This window comes from Leucoraja erinacea, chromosome 12 (assembly GCF_028641065.1).
Source record: "Leucoraja erinacea ecotype New England chromosome 12, Leri_hhj_1, whole genome shotgun sequence".
Lineage (NCBI taxonomy): Eukaryota > Metazoa > Chordata > Chondrichthyes > Rajiformes > Rajidae > Leucoraja > Leucoraja erinaceus.
The window spans coordinates 48,733,409-48,748,481 of NC_073388.1; the positions used below are offsets into that span (position 1 = coordinate 48,733,409).

At 44.9% G+C, this 15,073-nt stretch overlaps 1 protein-coding gene across 6 annotated transcripts in view; it reads left to right on the top strand.

Moving 5' to 3' along the window:
- The first annotated feature begins 1,484 nt into the window (after positions 1-1,484).
- eda (ectodysplasin A) overlaps positions 1,485-15,073 on the top strand; it is a 194,130-nt gene continuing 180,541 nt past the window's right edge. For 3 of the 6 annotated variants that reach the window (XM_055644113.1, XM_055644115.1, XM_055644116.1), the window contains exon 1: positions 1,485-1,945. In XM_055644113.1, the coding sequence (XP_055500088.1) occupies positions 1,640-1,945 (306 nt within the window). In that variant the 5' untranslated portion in view covers positions 1,485-1,639. The remainder of the gene's footprint in view (positions 1,946-15,073) is intronic. The other 3 variants (XM_055644112.1, XM_055644114.1, XM_055644111.1) reach the window with 2 other exon arrangements.

The window sequence follows — 15,073 nt, forward strand, 5'->3', positions numbered from 1 at the left end:
TGGTCGCGCTTGCCGCATGCTGGTGGGACCTGCCCTGTACGGGGATCACTGCACCTCTGCGGACCCCCGGCTATTTTACATATAAACTTGCTTTTGGGGTGGCTTTAATCTAATTTACATTTGCCCCATACGAACCGGCAGTGTTTTTCCTGCCGATATGGGGTTCAAATTCACTGCAAATGCAACGTTCCAATTGATCGCGTTCCAGAAAAACCCACTCGCAAGGTGATTTAAATGCTCTTTTTTTTGGACAATCATGTCATAAAAGCATCGAAATCATGTATGTTTTGTGTTATTGCCTACCCAGTCAATATTTTTATACTAAATATCCGTTTTAGTCCCAAGTACTGTGCAAAAAAATAATAATTGTAATTATATTGAGTGGATATTTCTCGATTAATTTATGGGAATTAAACATTAAATTCCTTCCATCTGACATATAAATTCATGACAGTGAGATTTAAAAATCCTGTTATATTGTGAATTCTTGTGTGAATGGGATTAGTTTGTTATTTGGATACTTAGGCTATTTTTTAAAAATATCCTTTTCTTATGAAATGGAATCTACAGGACATTCTTAATGGGAAAGTAGTGGGCAGAAAGGCGTGTCATGCGTGGTTTGAAGAGCAAAAACCTGTTGTTTACAATGCCAAAATTGAAAAGTTGAGAAAAAACAAGGTGTACAGAGTTGCTTATTGGTTACAATCTGAGGAGTATGATGATGCCCTAGATATTCCAATGTACCAGCTAGCAACTGATCTTCTCCATAAAGATATTGCTAGAAATTGTAATTTATTTACCTATCTGTTACGGATTTACAGCATATAATACAATAATATTGTAGCTCTGATCTTGAGAATTTCACATTTTTGAATTTTCAAGGCAGTCTGGTGTTTATTACTATTTCCGTCACGGCGGTCAATTTTGTAATTAGCTACAATTACGTAATTAACTAATTATATGCTGTAATTTCAGGTCATCCAAGTAAGATGGTTTTATATTTGTTTCAGAATGCTTCAATCTATAATAACCGAACATTTCATTCAGTTCTCTTGATTTTTAAAAAAGTTATGGGCTTTTGACTGTCCTCGATCACAGCTTTTGTGTTAAGTCAGTGGAAAAGCAATAGGGAACAAGATGCTAATTTCCGAGTATGAAAATGGCCATAACATTTTTAAATACTGAAGATATGAAAGTGAATTAGGTGTCAAATTAAACTCCTTTTTTATGCTTTATCTGATGGGATAAATTGCAGACTTGATTTTTACCATCTCACAATTTTGTAACATTGCTACTTTGCGGCGTGAACGGTGATATTTCCTTTGATTTCCCCTTCCCCTCCCCCTCTCAAAAAGAGAGAGAGAAAAAACATTGTTCTTATCAGCAGCGAGCGAATTGGAGATTGTGAAGTGGTCCCTGAAATGATGGTGGTGCTGGCCAATGAAGAAAGTGAGCAGAGGGTGAGGCGGGCCCTTGCCGCTATGATAGGCGACCACTCACTCTCACTGCCTTGACCACTCGCCTGAGTCAGAGGTAGTTCAGAGCAGCAAGGAGAGCAGCTATTGAATATGTTGTAGAAGCAACTATTATTATTTTTTATTCTTTTCTTTTAAAGATCTGGGGTTGTAGCTTTTTATAAATGGCAACGAAAAGTTTCGAAGGGAAATTGTTGAACTGCGATAAAGATCTTCCCAGCAGTTGCAATTGCAGGAGGCAGTGCAACAACTGCGGTGTGTTCCTCGGCTTCTTTGTGCTGTCGCTCTGCCTTCACCTGCTCACCCTGGTCTGCTACTTGGATCTCCGGTCCGAGGTGAAACGGGAGCTGATGCAGCAGCAGCAGCAGCCCAGCAGCGAGGAGCTTCCAGGCGCACGGATAGCGGATGGTTCCCGGTCTGCGAGCAAGCCTGCGTGGGGAATACAATCTGCCTCTACCGCCGGCCCCGAGGTGAGTCTGAGTGGGCAATCCATCCCGGTCTTGTGTTACTGCAAATGCTCTCTGCATTCAACTCTAGAGATATGATTCAAAGTTGTATATATCATGGACTTTTCCTTTTACATCTGTTATCAGCGTTTATACGATTGCATTAGAACTTGTATAATCAGGGGAGTCTGTTATTTCAATGGGCAACGATCTATGTATGTAAAACGCGATTGCTTCTTTTAGAATGAGCGTCGCGGTCAACCTAATCCTTTAATGCCTAATTAGTATAATAATATTTCATTAAAACGTTCCCTAATATTGGAGTATTTCAAAATCATTTACAAACGTTGCCTTTGTTCACATTATTTTTGAGTGTCCTCCACCTCCGTCCGGCCCCACAGCTTAAACCTGGCATCACACATCCCTCTCCGCGAACGGGCACAGACTAAATACCAGCGTGAAGTCGTGTTGCCTTTTGTTACTGCTCCGATTCTCAGCAGAAGTGGGAAGACACGTGTGTGTGTGTGTGTGTGTGGAGAGAGAGAAGTTACAACTCGTGGGATTTGAAAGGAGAGGGCAGTGATAGGGGAAAGCGTCTGAGAACGTGGTAATGTGTGGGGGCAAACTCACCCGACTAAAACACCCACTTGTGGCCGATTCCCGCAGGAAATGGGGCTCGTGCTCCGGCGTATCATGGAGAGGGACTAGGCTAGTGGCAGCCTCCACTGATCCAGATCTGACCTAGACCTCCGTGTGGAGTTTGCACATTATCCCCTGTGATTGCATGGGCTTCCTCTCACTCTTGGGTGCTCTGGTTTTCTCCAGAATCCCAAAGTGTGGTTGGGCGACTGGCAACTTGGAAACTACCCCGTGCGTGTTAAAGGTTGTAGCATCTGGGAGGGAGATGGCAGTAATGTGGAAAGATTAAAATTAGGTGGTCAGTGTTATTAAAAAAAAAAATAGGTGTTTGATAGACAGCATGGACTTGCTGGGCAGAAGAGCCTCTTTCTATGCTGCAGACTCTAAGCTTTACCTTCCAGTGCTCCTGATGAAAAGTCTATGTTGACACTTTTGTAAGCTTGGAATCCAAGAACTGGTGCCTGAAATGGTTCTGCTTGATTAACAGGACAATGCATAGAATATAAAAGTTAGGAGTTTACGATGTAACTTGGCTAAACATCAGTTAAATCCCACAGTTCTGGCATTGCACTATTGAAAATATGTAAATGCATTGGAGAGTGTGCAGGGGACATTCATGAGGACTTGAGTTGAGTTATTGGGAGCGATTGGACAGATTGAGTTTGTTTCCCCTGGCACAAAGGAGATGGAGTGATGATGTGACAGAGAAATATAGAAGACATTGACAGCGCAGATAGTCAGAATATTTAGTTTCTGTGATGGGGGCATCACAAACAGTAGGGCTTTGATGTATGGGAAGAGGAAGGAATATTGCAGGGGTTTGAGGGGAGCATAGTGGTTGATAGCTGGAACTCTTCTGGAGGAGATGTGGTCAAACAAAATCATTACATTTGACAGACATTTAGACGAGTGCTTGTGGGGGAAGTGGGTGCCAAGAATGAATGGGGGATTCGGGATGGGGGTGGGGGCAGGTAGGTAGTGGGTTGTCCAGAATGAAGGGGGGACGGAGTGGGAGGGGGGGGAAGGCTGTTGCCACATGCGGCGGCAGGCAGTAGATAGGAATGTTCGGTGGACTTTTGTAACTTTGTCGGTGCTAAAACTTGGCAACACTTGTGTAGTACCTCGGTGAAGTCTGCTGCATGATTTTATCAGATTGTATACAAGACAAAGCATTTCACTGTAGATGGGTTGGCATGGATGTGATGGGCAGAAGGGCCTGTATCTGTGGTTTATAACTGTGTTACTCTATGATTCAATGACTAAAAGGAATAGCAGATACCTGGAACCCTTCAGTCATCAGGCTATTAAACACAACAACAAATAAGCTCTGAACGACAACATACATATTATTATTGCACTATATTTGGTTTTTTTTGTGTGTGTGTGTATATATATATATACACAAGGAACTTTTTTTCCTCTCGTTTATGTGCTGTATTTACATGTTGTGCTGCTGCAAGTAAGAATTTCATTGTTTTCTCTGGGACATATGACAATAAAACACTCTTGACGTGACTCTCGGAGTCGAGCAAGAATTGGTTGTTCACTAAGATTAGGAGAAAAAGGAGTACCGTGAAACGTTTCACTGAATTCTCATTGAATTCACAGTAGAAAATTGTTGAGTTTGAGGTACAATTCTACAATATGAATTCACCAGAGAAATGCAAAAATGAGAGATTGCATCGACCTCTGCAATATTGTTCTCGGGTCCCTTGACGCATCAGGAATTGTCTATCAAGTCTCGCTGCAATGAATGCATTAAGATTTACAGTCATAGAATTTTTTAGATGAAAGAAAACACTCCATTCCAGTGCTAGTTTAATCTAAATTCTTTGCAGTCTTCTTTCTTCGCACACTTTATTTCTTTCCCCCTAAGTATGTGTAAAAATTGTAAGTCTCACACAAAATCAGTTGCAGCTATATGTTCAGATACCGTCTAACCTGCTGAGTTACTCCAGCTTTTTGTGTCTATCTTCAAAATGGAATCTACTATTCAGAGTTGTAAAGATGTTTAATTAGACTGATGATTAAACCCTGCTGGCCAATAATTTTCTTTGCATTTTTACAATTTTCTTGTGGTTTTGCTGTGTTTTTTTTTTATTTTTTTATGTTCCTTCTTTTGGATTTCTTTCAAGTTTTCAGTGACACTAATTGCAGGAACCAACATCTGAGAGCACATGCCTAGTGTTAATCGTGCAAAGACGCAGAAACACAATACCTGTGGTGTGCCCGCAAAGCCTTGCAAACTTTCCCCTGCAGTCATCCATCACTACAGATGTGACAGATCGATGATAGCACTGGCATTTGGGCTAACGAAAAGCCGCAAACAAATTGGAAAGACTGGTCGGATATTTTTAGTTTCTTTCAGGCTTTTCTGTGGTTGTATGATTATGCAGTTTATGGTGTTTAACGTTTCTAATGTGATTTTCTTCTCGTGCTGACATAGCTATCCGCTGGAAGGGTCTGGCAGTAACTATGATTAAAAATAAATTCCCTCCGTGGATACATTGATTAATTCACTTCAAATTTCTCTGAAGCAAAATGAATAGCAGTGGTCTAGAATTAATATCCAATCTGCTCCAAGGGTGTTGAGCAAAACATTTTGGCAGTACTCTAATTGCATCCCACAAAGTGGTGAGGACAACATTCCTAATAGATGGTTTCTGTTGTAAAATGCACGGGTGGACTTTGCAAAACACTCTGGTGGACTGTGCAAACACACTGGTCGATCAAGATTATCTCATCATCTGATGTGCATCATACTTTAAATTTAAATCTCATTTGACCAAGGCATTGAAATAAAAGCTGAAAATACTGTAACTATATAGTTAGTCAAGAAGTATCCGTGGATGGGGAAATGTTACAGATTTTGTATCGGGATTGGAAAGAGGACGGCAGAGTGGTGCAGCGGTAGAGTTGCTGCCTTAAACCACCAGAGACCCGGGTTCAATCCTGACCCTGGGTGCTGTCTGTATCGGAGTTTGCATGTTCTCTCTGTGACCATGTGGGTTTTTCTCCAGGTACTCCCACGCTCCAAAGATGTACAAGTTTGTAGGTTAATTAGTGTTCAAGAAGGAACTGCAGATGCTGGAAGATCGAAGGAAATATGGAGCGAAGGAAATAGGCGACGTTTCTGGCCGAAGAAGGGTTTCGGCCCGAAACGTCACCTATTTCCTTCGCTTCATAGATGCAGCTGCACCCGCTGAGTTTCTCCAGCATTTTTGTGTACCTTGTGGGTTAATTAGCCTTGGTTAAACATTGTAAATTGTCTCTAATGCATTTAGTGTACGGGGTATTTCTGGGTTGTATGTCTGAAGTAAAGTTCAAAGTGAGGAGAGAACCCTTGTGGGTGCAGGGAGTGGTGGGGACCTGTGATTGACTGCAGGCAGAATACTTTTTAAATGACAAAAGGGGAGACAATGCAAGACAAAGACCTCCCCTCTCCCATCAGGCAAAAGGTGGGTGTTGGTTGTTAAGAGACCATGCCATTGAAAGGTAGCAAAATGAAGTTGTTTGAGGAACGCAGCGGGCAAGGTAGTAACTGTGGAGGCTGAGAGATGGTGGAAGGCTTGGGTCAGGGTGCTGAATCAGGACTTAAGGGGGTTAAGGGAAGAGAGCCAATGTAAAGAAGCGAGGAGGAAATGGCAATGAACAGGTGTACCCTGGTGAAGATGGGTTTATGAGCACGTGGGGGAGAAAAAGTAGAGAGGAACCGAGGCCGTGGTGTTATTCCACCATTTAGAAACATAGAAAATAGGTGCAGGAGTAGGCCATTCGGCCCTTCGAGCTTGCACCGCCATTCGATATGATCATGGCTGATCAAAGATTTAAAGGCTGCTTAATTTAAGGAGCTTTACTGGGACAAAAAACACAAAGTTGGTCAGGCAGCGTCCCTGGAGAAAATGGCTCCGAGTTGCTGCCTGACCTGCTGAGTTCCTCCAGCACTTTATGTATTTTGCTCATGATTTCAGCGCATGCAGTTCCTTGTGTGCTTTACTGAGAAGGTTAATGCATTTCAATAAACTTGATGAGAAAATTGTGTGGGGAAGGCCTATATTTGATGAACAAACCAAACTGTTTTTGTGATGACTGAATGGCAGATTTCGAATGACAATTTTTCTGACATTGTTTTTCGATATTTTTTTTTTTTTTTTTTTTTTTTCCTTATTGTTGCAAGCATTAAAAACATGCTTTTTAAGTACTGTATTTTTATTCCCATGTGTAATGATTACCAAAGATGAGCAAACTCAAAGTTTAAAGAACAATTTGAAGGAAACGCAGAAATCAAGGAGCCAGGTTTGAACTGTGCGAAGAAATCTGAGCTGAGCCAGCAAGATGGTTACCCTCTCCACTGACCTGGCCTGACTTAGCACCCTGGCCACTACCTCCTCCCCTCTCCCATCAGGCAAAAGGTATAGATGTGTGAAAACGCACACCTCCAGATTCAGGGACAGTTTCTTCCCAGCTGTTATCAGGAAAGAATCATCCTACCACAACCAATGCTGAACTACTATCTATCTCATTGGTGGCCCTCAGACTACCCAGCAGAGGCTTGGCGATCGTTTCGCACAACACCTCCGCTCAGTTCGCAATAACCAACCTGATCTCCCGGTGACTCAGCACTTCAACTCCCCCTCCCATTCCAAATCCGACCTCTCTGTCCTGGGCCTCCTCCATGGCCAAAGTGAGTCACACCACAAATTGGAGGAGCAGCACCTCATTTTTTTGCTTGGGTGGTTTACACCCCAGCGGTACGAACATTGACTTCTCCAATTACAGTTAGTCCTTGCTCTCTCCCTCTTTTCCCCCTCCCCTTCCCGGCTCTCCCACAGCCCACTGTCTCCGCCTCTTCCTTTCTTCTTCCTGCACTCCCCCACCCCAACATCAGTCTGAAAAGAGGGTCTCGACCCGTAACATCGCCTATTCCATCGCTCCTTAGATGCTGTCTCGCCTGCTGAGTTTCTCCAGCATTTTTAACTACCTCAGAGTATCCTTGATCAGACTTTGCTGGCTTTACCTTGCGCTAAACCAGGGGTGGGCAACTTTGCATAGGGGCCGGTACGCATGTCTGTGAGCGGATGGCTGGCCACATCTATCACGTGTACACATGGAACCCGCCCTGGATGGCAGGCATCAAATCACATGTTCACAGAAGGTAGACAAATGCTGGAAAAACTCAGCGGGTGAAGCAGCCTCATGCAGTCCTTGCATGTCTCACCTGCTCAGTTTCTCCAGCATTTTTGTCTACCTTCGATTTTTCCAGCATCTGCATTTCTTTCTTAAACGCATTCACAGAAGGTGCGCGGCCGTGCCGGCGGCTTTGCACAGGATACGGAACTGCCAGCACTCGGCCGCGCTTGGTGGGCCCAATGATTACGTGACAAGAAATCCCCCTGCGGGCCGGATAATTTTGGGTTACGGGCCGCATTCGGCCCGCGGGCCGTAGGTTGCCGACCCCTGCACTAAACGCTATTCCTTATCATGTATCTGTACCCTGTAAATGGCTCTATTGTAATCATGCATTGTCTTTCCGCTGACTGGATAGCATGCAACAAAGGTTTTTCACTGTACCTCAGTACATGTGACAGTAAACTAAACCTACCTGCCGGGGTTTACCAGGATTTTCTGCTCTTGTATTTCCTTGTACACTGCTGTTTCACCCCAATAATGACATTTCAGATTCTATAATACCCAGCAAGTACGTAGTTATTGTTAATGCAAAGAAAAATGATGGGAGCATTTACCCTCTATTTACCCTGCAAGCACTTCAAACTTCAACAAAAGTTATTCCACTTTAAAAACAAAAAGCTGATGAATAAATCTCAGGCAACGGATGGATTTAACGCTATTTTGTTACAACTAATCTAGATTACCTGGTCATTGATTTCATTGCTGCTTTGAAAATTGTTTATGATGCCAAAATCCAGGAGTATTTAATTGTCATGGGTACCGAATGGACCAATGACATGCTGGCCGCCAGTGTGCATTTCAAAAGTATTTGTGACTTACTACACATGTAAAATGTTCCATTGAAATGTGAAATCAAATCAACACATTTTGTAAATGCTCGTCAGACAAGCAACTTCTATGGAAAGAGAAACAGGATCAACGTTTCAGGTTGGAGTCCTGACAAATTACCTTCCATCTGAAATATTAATTCTGTTTCTCTCTCCACTGATGATGCCTCATCTGTTCAATGATTCAATCAATGATGATTTAATGATTCAATTGTACTGAATTTACAGAAGGTTCTGTTGTCATTGCTTCAAAACCTAGAATCAGTAACGTCCTTTCAGTTCCCTATCTAGGGTCAATTATCAGCAAGTTGGCTGGTGACTCGGTATTTACAGTCATAGAGTGATAAGGCATGGCAATGGGCCCTTTGGCCCAACTTGCCCACGCCGGACAACATGTCCCATCTATACTAGTCCCACCTGCCTGCATTTGGTCCTTATCTCTCCAAACCTGTCCTACCCATGTACCTGCCTAACTCTTTCTTAAATGTTGGGATAGTCCCAGCCTCAACTACATCCTCTGGCGGCTTGTTCCATACACCCACCACTCTCCGTGTGGAAAAGTTACCCTTCAGATTCCTATTAAATCTTTTCCCCTTCTCCTTAAACCTATGTCTGATGGTCCTCGATTCACCTCCTTTGGGCAAGAGACTTTGTGCATCTACTCGATCTATTCCTCTCATGATTTTATACATTGATCCACTCTTGGAACAGGAGGACGCAACTTGCACTGTTTGCATACTTTATGCCACCTTCAAATAAGCTAAGCACTATCTATCTATTGCCTAATGTACTATCTGTGCATTACCTATACTGTCAAAGTGAGGCCTGCTGTGCAATTTTACCAGGTTGTGCACAAATCAAAGCATTTTACTGTCGGAGGTAAATGTGACAATAGGGTGCCATAGATCATTCAGCTAGAATTTAACTATGCTGACATAATCTGTTGGTTCACTTTTTTCACATCGTAATGTGATGGCACCTCAATACGAATGCCCAGACTTGCACGTGCCTGCATTACAATGAGGAACATTACTTCATCTGGTTTAGGTCTGGGCATTTGTATGTTGGATGCTTGAATGTTAAAGGGCCTGTCCCACTTGCATGTCCTTGGCACGCAAATTACGCGACCTCATCGTCGCGTTGAGGCGCACGGGCATCATATGGCTGCGCGGGGCCTGTCGCACTGTGAAGCGAAAGTCTCGCCTTCAACCGCAGCAGAAGCAGGCAAACGATCGCTGAACTCGGCCTGGGGCTCACGGCAGTTGCAGTCCGGATCCGCCCCCCCCCTTCTACTCCCAGAGCGGGGCCAAGAAAATTGAAGATAGGCACAAAATGCTGGAGTAACTCAGTGGGACCGGCAACATCTCTGGAGAGAAGCAATGGGTGACATTTCGGGTCGAGACCCTTCTTTCAGACTGAAGAAGTCACGACACGAAACATCAACCATTGCTTCTCTCCAGAGATGCTGCCGGTCCTGCTGAGTTACTCCAGCATTTTGTGTCCTGCTTCAAATGACGTCACGCGCTCCAGACGGCTGTGCGGTCAAATGAAGTCGCGAGCGAACTTCGCACGACCTTCGCGCCTCAACACGACCACGAGCTCGCGTAATTAGCGTGCCAAGGACACGTAGGTGGGACAGACCCTTGAGGAGCATCTGTAGAATGTTTGCATTCTGTCACTTTTGTAATCTACTAATTAATATACCGTTATTTTCTTTGGTGTCAAGTGGTTGCAAATCCTGCAATTTGGAGCAAACAGAAAACTACTGGAGGAACTAAGTGTGTCAGGGAGCATCTGTGGAGCGAAGGTGAGAGTGGAAGGTTTGGGTTGAGACCTTGCATCAGGGATTGGCATGCAGAGGAGAGATAGCTGGGGGAAAACGGGTGAGAGAGGAGGTGAGACGGGAGCTGCTAATGTTAGAGGTGTTAGATAGACACAAAAAGTTGGAGTTGCACCGGGTCAGACAGTATTTTTGGAGAGAAGGAATAGGTAACGTTTTGGGTCGAAACCCTTCTTCAGACATCTTGGGAGGTGGACCCAGGTGAGGTGGGGGGGGGGGGGGGCGGGGTGGTGGGCTTGGGGAGAGGTGGGTGGATGAAATTTGGATATGGTGACTGGTGGGTGAAATGTTGGGGCAGAAAGAAAATGTAAAAAGTATCAGATGGAACCAAGTGGGAGGGAAGGGGATGGCAGGTAGGAGGTCAATGCAGGTAATGAGTGGAACCTCCATTATCTGGTTTCATTTTACCACATCCTTGTAAGTAAGTTTATTGGCCAAGTATTCACATACAAGGAATTTGCCTTGGTGCTCCGCCCACAAGTAACAACATGACATGCAGAGGCAGTTATGAATGACTCGGAAAACACTAAATAATAATAATAATAAAACAATAATGATAAACGCCATCGATCAAGCGTGTGAACCAACACGATCCTTATTGAGCAGATGCAGAAATCTGAAAACGTGGACCCAAGAAACTAGATGCTGGAATTTTGAGCAAAAATGGAAGAACTCAGTTGATCAGACACCATCTGTGGAGCAAATGGACAGATGATACGGGATACTGAGTTGGATGATCAGCCATGATCATATTGAATGGCGGTGCAGGCTCGAAGGGCCGAATGGCCTACTCCTGCACCTAATTTCTATGTTTCTATGACATTTTGGGTTGGGAGGGATGATGGCAGATGGGTGGGGGGAGGATGGAAAATGGCGCACTGACATCAGTCATCATGAAGTGCTTCGAGCGACTAGTCAAAACTCGCATCTGCTCCTCTCTCCCCGACACCTTGGTCCCTCTTCAGTTTGCGTAGAGACCAAACAGGGCCACGGACGATGTCATCGCCATGGCAACCCACACTGCGCTCACCCACCTGGACAAAGGGAATACATATGTGAGAATGCTCTTCATTGACTACAGCTCAGCATTCAACACTATCATTCCCTCAAAACCTATCCCCAAGCTCCTTGATCTTGGACTGGAGACCTCCTTAGCGGCTGGATATGTGACTTCCTGACGGGCAGGCCCCAGGTGGTGAGAATTGGCAGCCGCACCTCTTCCTCACTGATCCTCAACACGGGCGCACCACAGGGCTGTGTGCTCAGTCCTCTCCTGTACTTCCTGTTCACGCACGATTGTACTGATAAGCACAGCTCCAACATCATCTTGAAGTTTGCTGACGACACGACCATCCTGGGCCTCATCACAGCCAATAATGAGACGGCCTATAGAGAGGAGGTAAAGGCACTAAACAGCTGGCGCCAGGAAAACAACCTCTCTCTCAATGTCAGCAAAACTAAAGAGATGATCGTGGACTACAGGAGACAGCAGGGGAGTGGACACCTCCCCATCCGCTTCGGTGATGCATAGGTTGAAAGGGTCAGCAGCTTCAGGTTCCTCGGTGTGCACATCACTGACGATCTCTCTTGGACACTGCACACGGACACAATAACTAAAAGACAGTGGCTCTTTTTCCTGAGAAGACTGAGGAAGTTTGGCATGAACGCCAGCATCCTCACAAACATCTACAGTTGCACCATGGAGAGTCTGCTGACGGGCTGCATCACAGTCTGGTACGGGAACTGTTCTGCCCACAGCCGCAAATCACTACAGAGAGTGGTGAAGGTGGCACAGCACATCATTGGCAACTGTCTCCTGGCCATTCAGGACATTTTCCACAGGCGCACATCATCAAGGACCACAGCCACCCAGCACGCAGACTGTTCTCCTTGTAGCTGTCAGGCAGACGATCCAGGAACATGGCTGCACGCACCACTAGATTTAAGACCAGTTTTTATCATCATTCCATCAGGCTTCTGAACTCGTAAACGCATCATAGATGTTGATTATTTTATATTTATTGCCTTTTATTGACCAATATCACTTTTATCTTTTTTTACCTTAATTTTATCCTTGTAATATCATTTGTGAGGTGACCCGTTGTCTTGTCAAACACATTTCATTGTATCGTTGACCCTGTGTTAACCTACATATGACAAATAAAAACGGAACTGAACTGAACCGAGATGACAAATGGGCACCTGAAATTGGAAAATCCAGTGTTCATGCCATTTGGTTGTAAATTACCCAGGCAGTATATGATGCATTGCTCTTTAATTCTGTGTACAATCCATTCTGCAAAGTAGATCAGAGTGTTAGTGGCGGCAAACTGTATTTTTCCAGAAAGAGGCAGAGGCCTCTCTTGGGCTTTCAGACTGAAGTGTATAAAGATGGGATGTCCATGGTGAAGATGAGGTGGTGGGGGCACGGAGATCAGAAGTTGTCAAAATGGCACAGGACATTCAAGGTGAGAAGGGACTGCACAAGTGGAGACTAGATAGAGTTGAGATATGAGCAGTTATTGTTTTGTCATCTTCAACTTAGATTTTCAAAAAAGAAAAAGTGCATTCAAAGGATCTTTTCATAATATGGTACAATATCTTTCTTTTAATATAGTAAAATATCCCAAAGCATTTCACAAGATGATAAAATCTCATGGATAATTTGAAGTGGAATTATATAAGAACATAATATGTCATTGTGCATGATTATGGGAGGTTGACAAATGGTGAAATTCATGGAGGGAACTCCACAATGTGTAATGCAGTCTGAAGAAGGGTCTCGACCCGAGATGTCCAGAAATGCTGTTTGACCAGCTGAGTTTGTGTCTATCCACAATGCAGGACTTTGGTTGTCAAACACAAAGCTGCCAGTGAGCTGATTTGGAATGGTCAGCATCGTGGTGCTTGAGGAATCATGTCTCACATATATGAGTATTTTGAGGAGGTGACCAAGAAGATTGATGAGGACAGTGCGGTAGACATTGTCTATGTGGACTATTGCAAGGCATTGACAAGATACAACATGGTGGTCTGGGATGGGAGGTTAGATCACATGGAACCCAAGGCAATGCATAGTCATTGCAATGCAATGCAATTATAATAACTGATGGTAGGCGGCGCGACTCTCGTCAGCAGCGGCCTCTGCAGCCCGTCTGCGTTTTTATTATTTTTTGTCTGTTTTTATGTAGTTTTTGTTATTTTTTTTGTTGGGGGGTGGGGTGGGAGGGAGGGGATAACTTTTAAATCTCTCCCTGCACGGGAGACCCAACCTTTTCTTTGTCGGGTCTCCGTTGTCGTTGGGGCTGCAACGAGGAGCGGCCTCCAACAGGAGAAGACCGGGGACTCTGGTGCCGACGACTCACCTCACCGTCGCGGAGCTGGCCGAGTCCGGAGCGGTGGCGGAGCGCTGCTGCTGCTGCAGCCCGACCTCCGGAGATTCGGAGGCTGCAACTGCGGGTCTGGCGAACGGCGGCACCGGGAGCCCGCGGGTCCCTGGAGGGAGACCGCTTTTCAGGGCTTCCGCAACGGCGACTTCTCCCACCCGAGTTGCGGGGTTGAAGAGCTCCTGGAGCGGGGCCTTACAGCACCGCCCCGCGCGGCTTGCAATGGCCGCGGGACTGTGCGAGAGCACGCCGGGGCTCTAACATCAAGACCCGGTGTGCGACCTTGCATCACCCGGCGTGGCTTTAATGGCCGCGGGACAATCGCCATTGCCAGCCGGGGGCTTTGACTTTGACTCTGACATCCGGGGGGGGGGAGTGCAGTGGAGATAAGTTTTTAAGTTTTTTGGCCTTCCATCACAGCGATGTGATGGATGTTTATGTAAATTATGTTGTGTCTTGGGTCTATTTGTTTGTAATGTATGGCTGCAGAAACGTCATTTCGTTTGGACCTCAAGGGGTCCAAATGACAAATAAATTGAATCTTGAAATATAAAAATGGGATTCAGAAGGTGAAGGTAGTGTTGCTCTTCAGATCTGTAACAAGTGGTATGCCACTTTTGTTCATTATTTATATTAATGATTTGTTTGTGAATGTAGATGGCATGGTTAATAAATTTGTTGATGATACTAAAATTGGTGGTATTGTTAACAGTGAAGGAGGTTATGTAAGATAACAATGAGATGTTGATCAATTGGATAATGGGCCACAGAATGGCAGATGGAGTTTAATTCCGATAAATGTAAGGTCTTCCATTTTGGCTGGACAAACCAGAACATAAAGGGTAGATGGATCCATAAATGGTAGGGTCCTGGAGAATGTTGTGGAACAGAGTGACCTTGGGGTAGAGGCACATAGTTCCATGAGAGAGGTGATACAAGTAGCCAGAGTCGCGAAGAAGGCATTTGGCATACCGGGCTTCATTGGTAACATGTTCAGTACAGGAGTTATGGGCCTGTCCAACTTAGGCGATTTTTCAGCGGACAGCCGGCGACTGTCAAGTTGCCGGCACTTGCCTGAATAACCGGGAACTGGAACGGTGGCTGTTAGTGGAACACACACACGCACACACGCACACGCACACACACACAGCGCTATCTGAAATTCACACAGTGCAAAGCCAAGGTGATACAGACACACCGCGATGAACAGGAAGGTTAAGACGGCTAGCACAGTGTACGGTAAGAGCTTTAAAAGAGGGGGGAGGGGAGA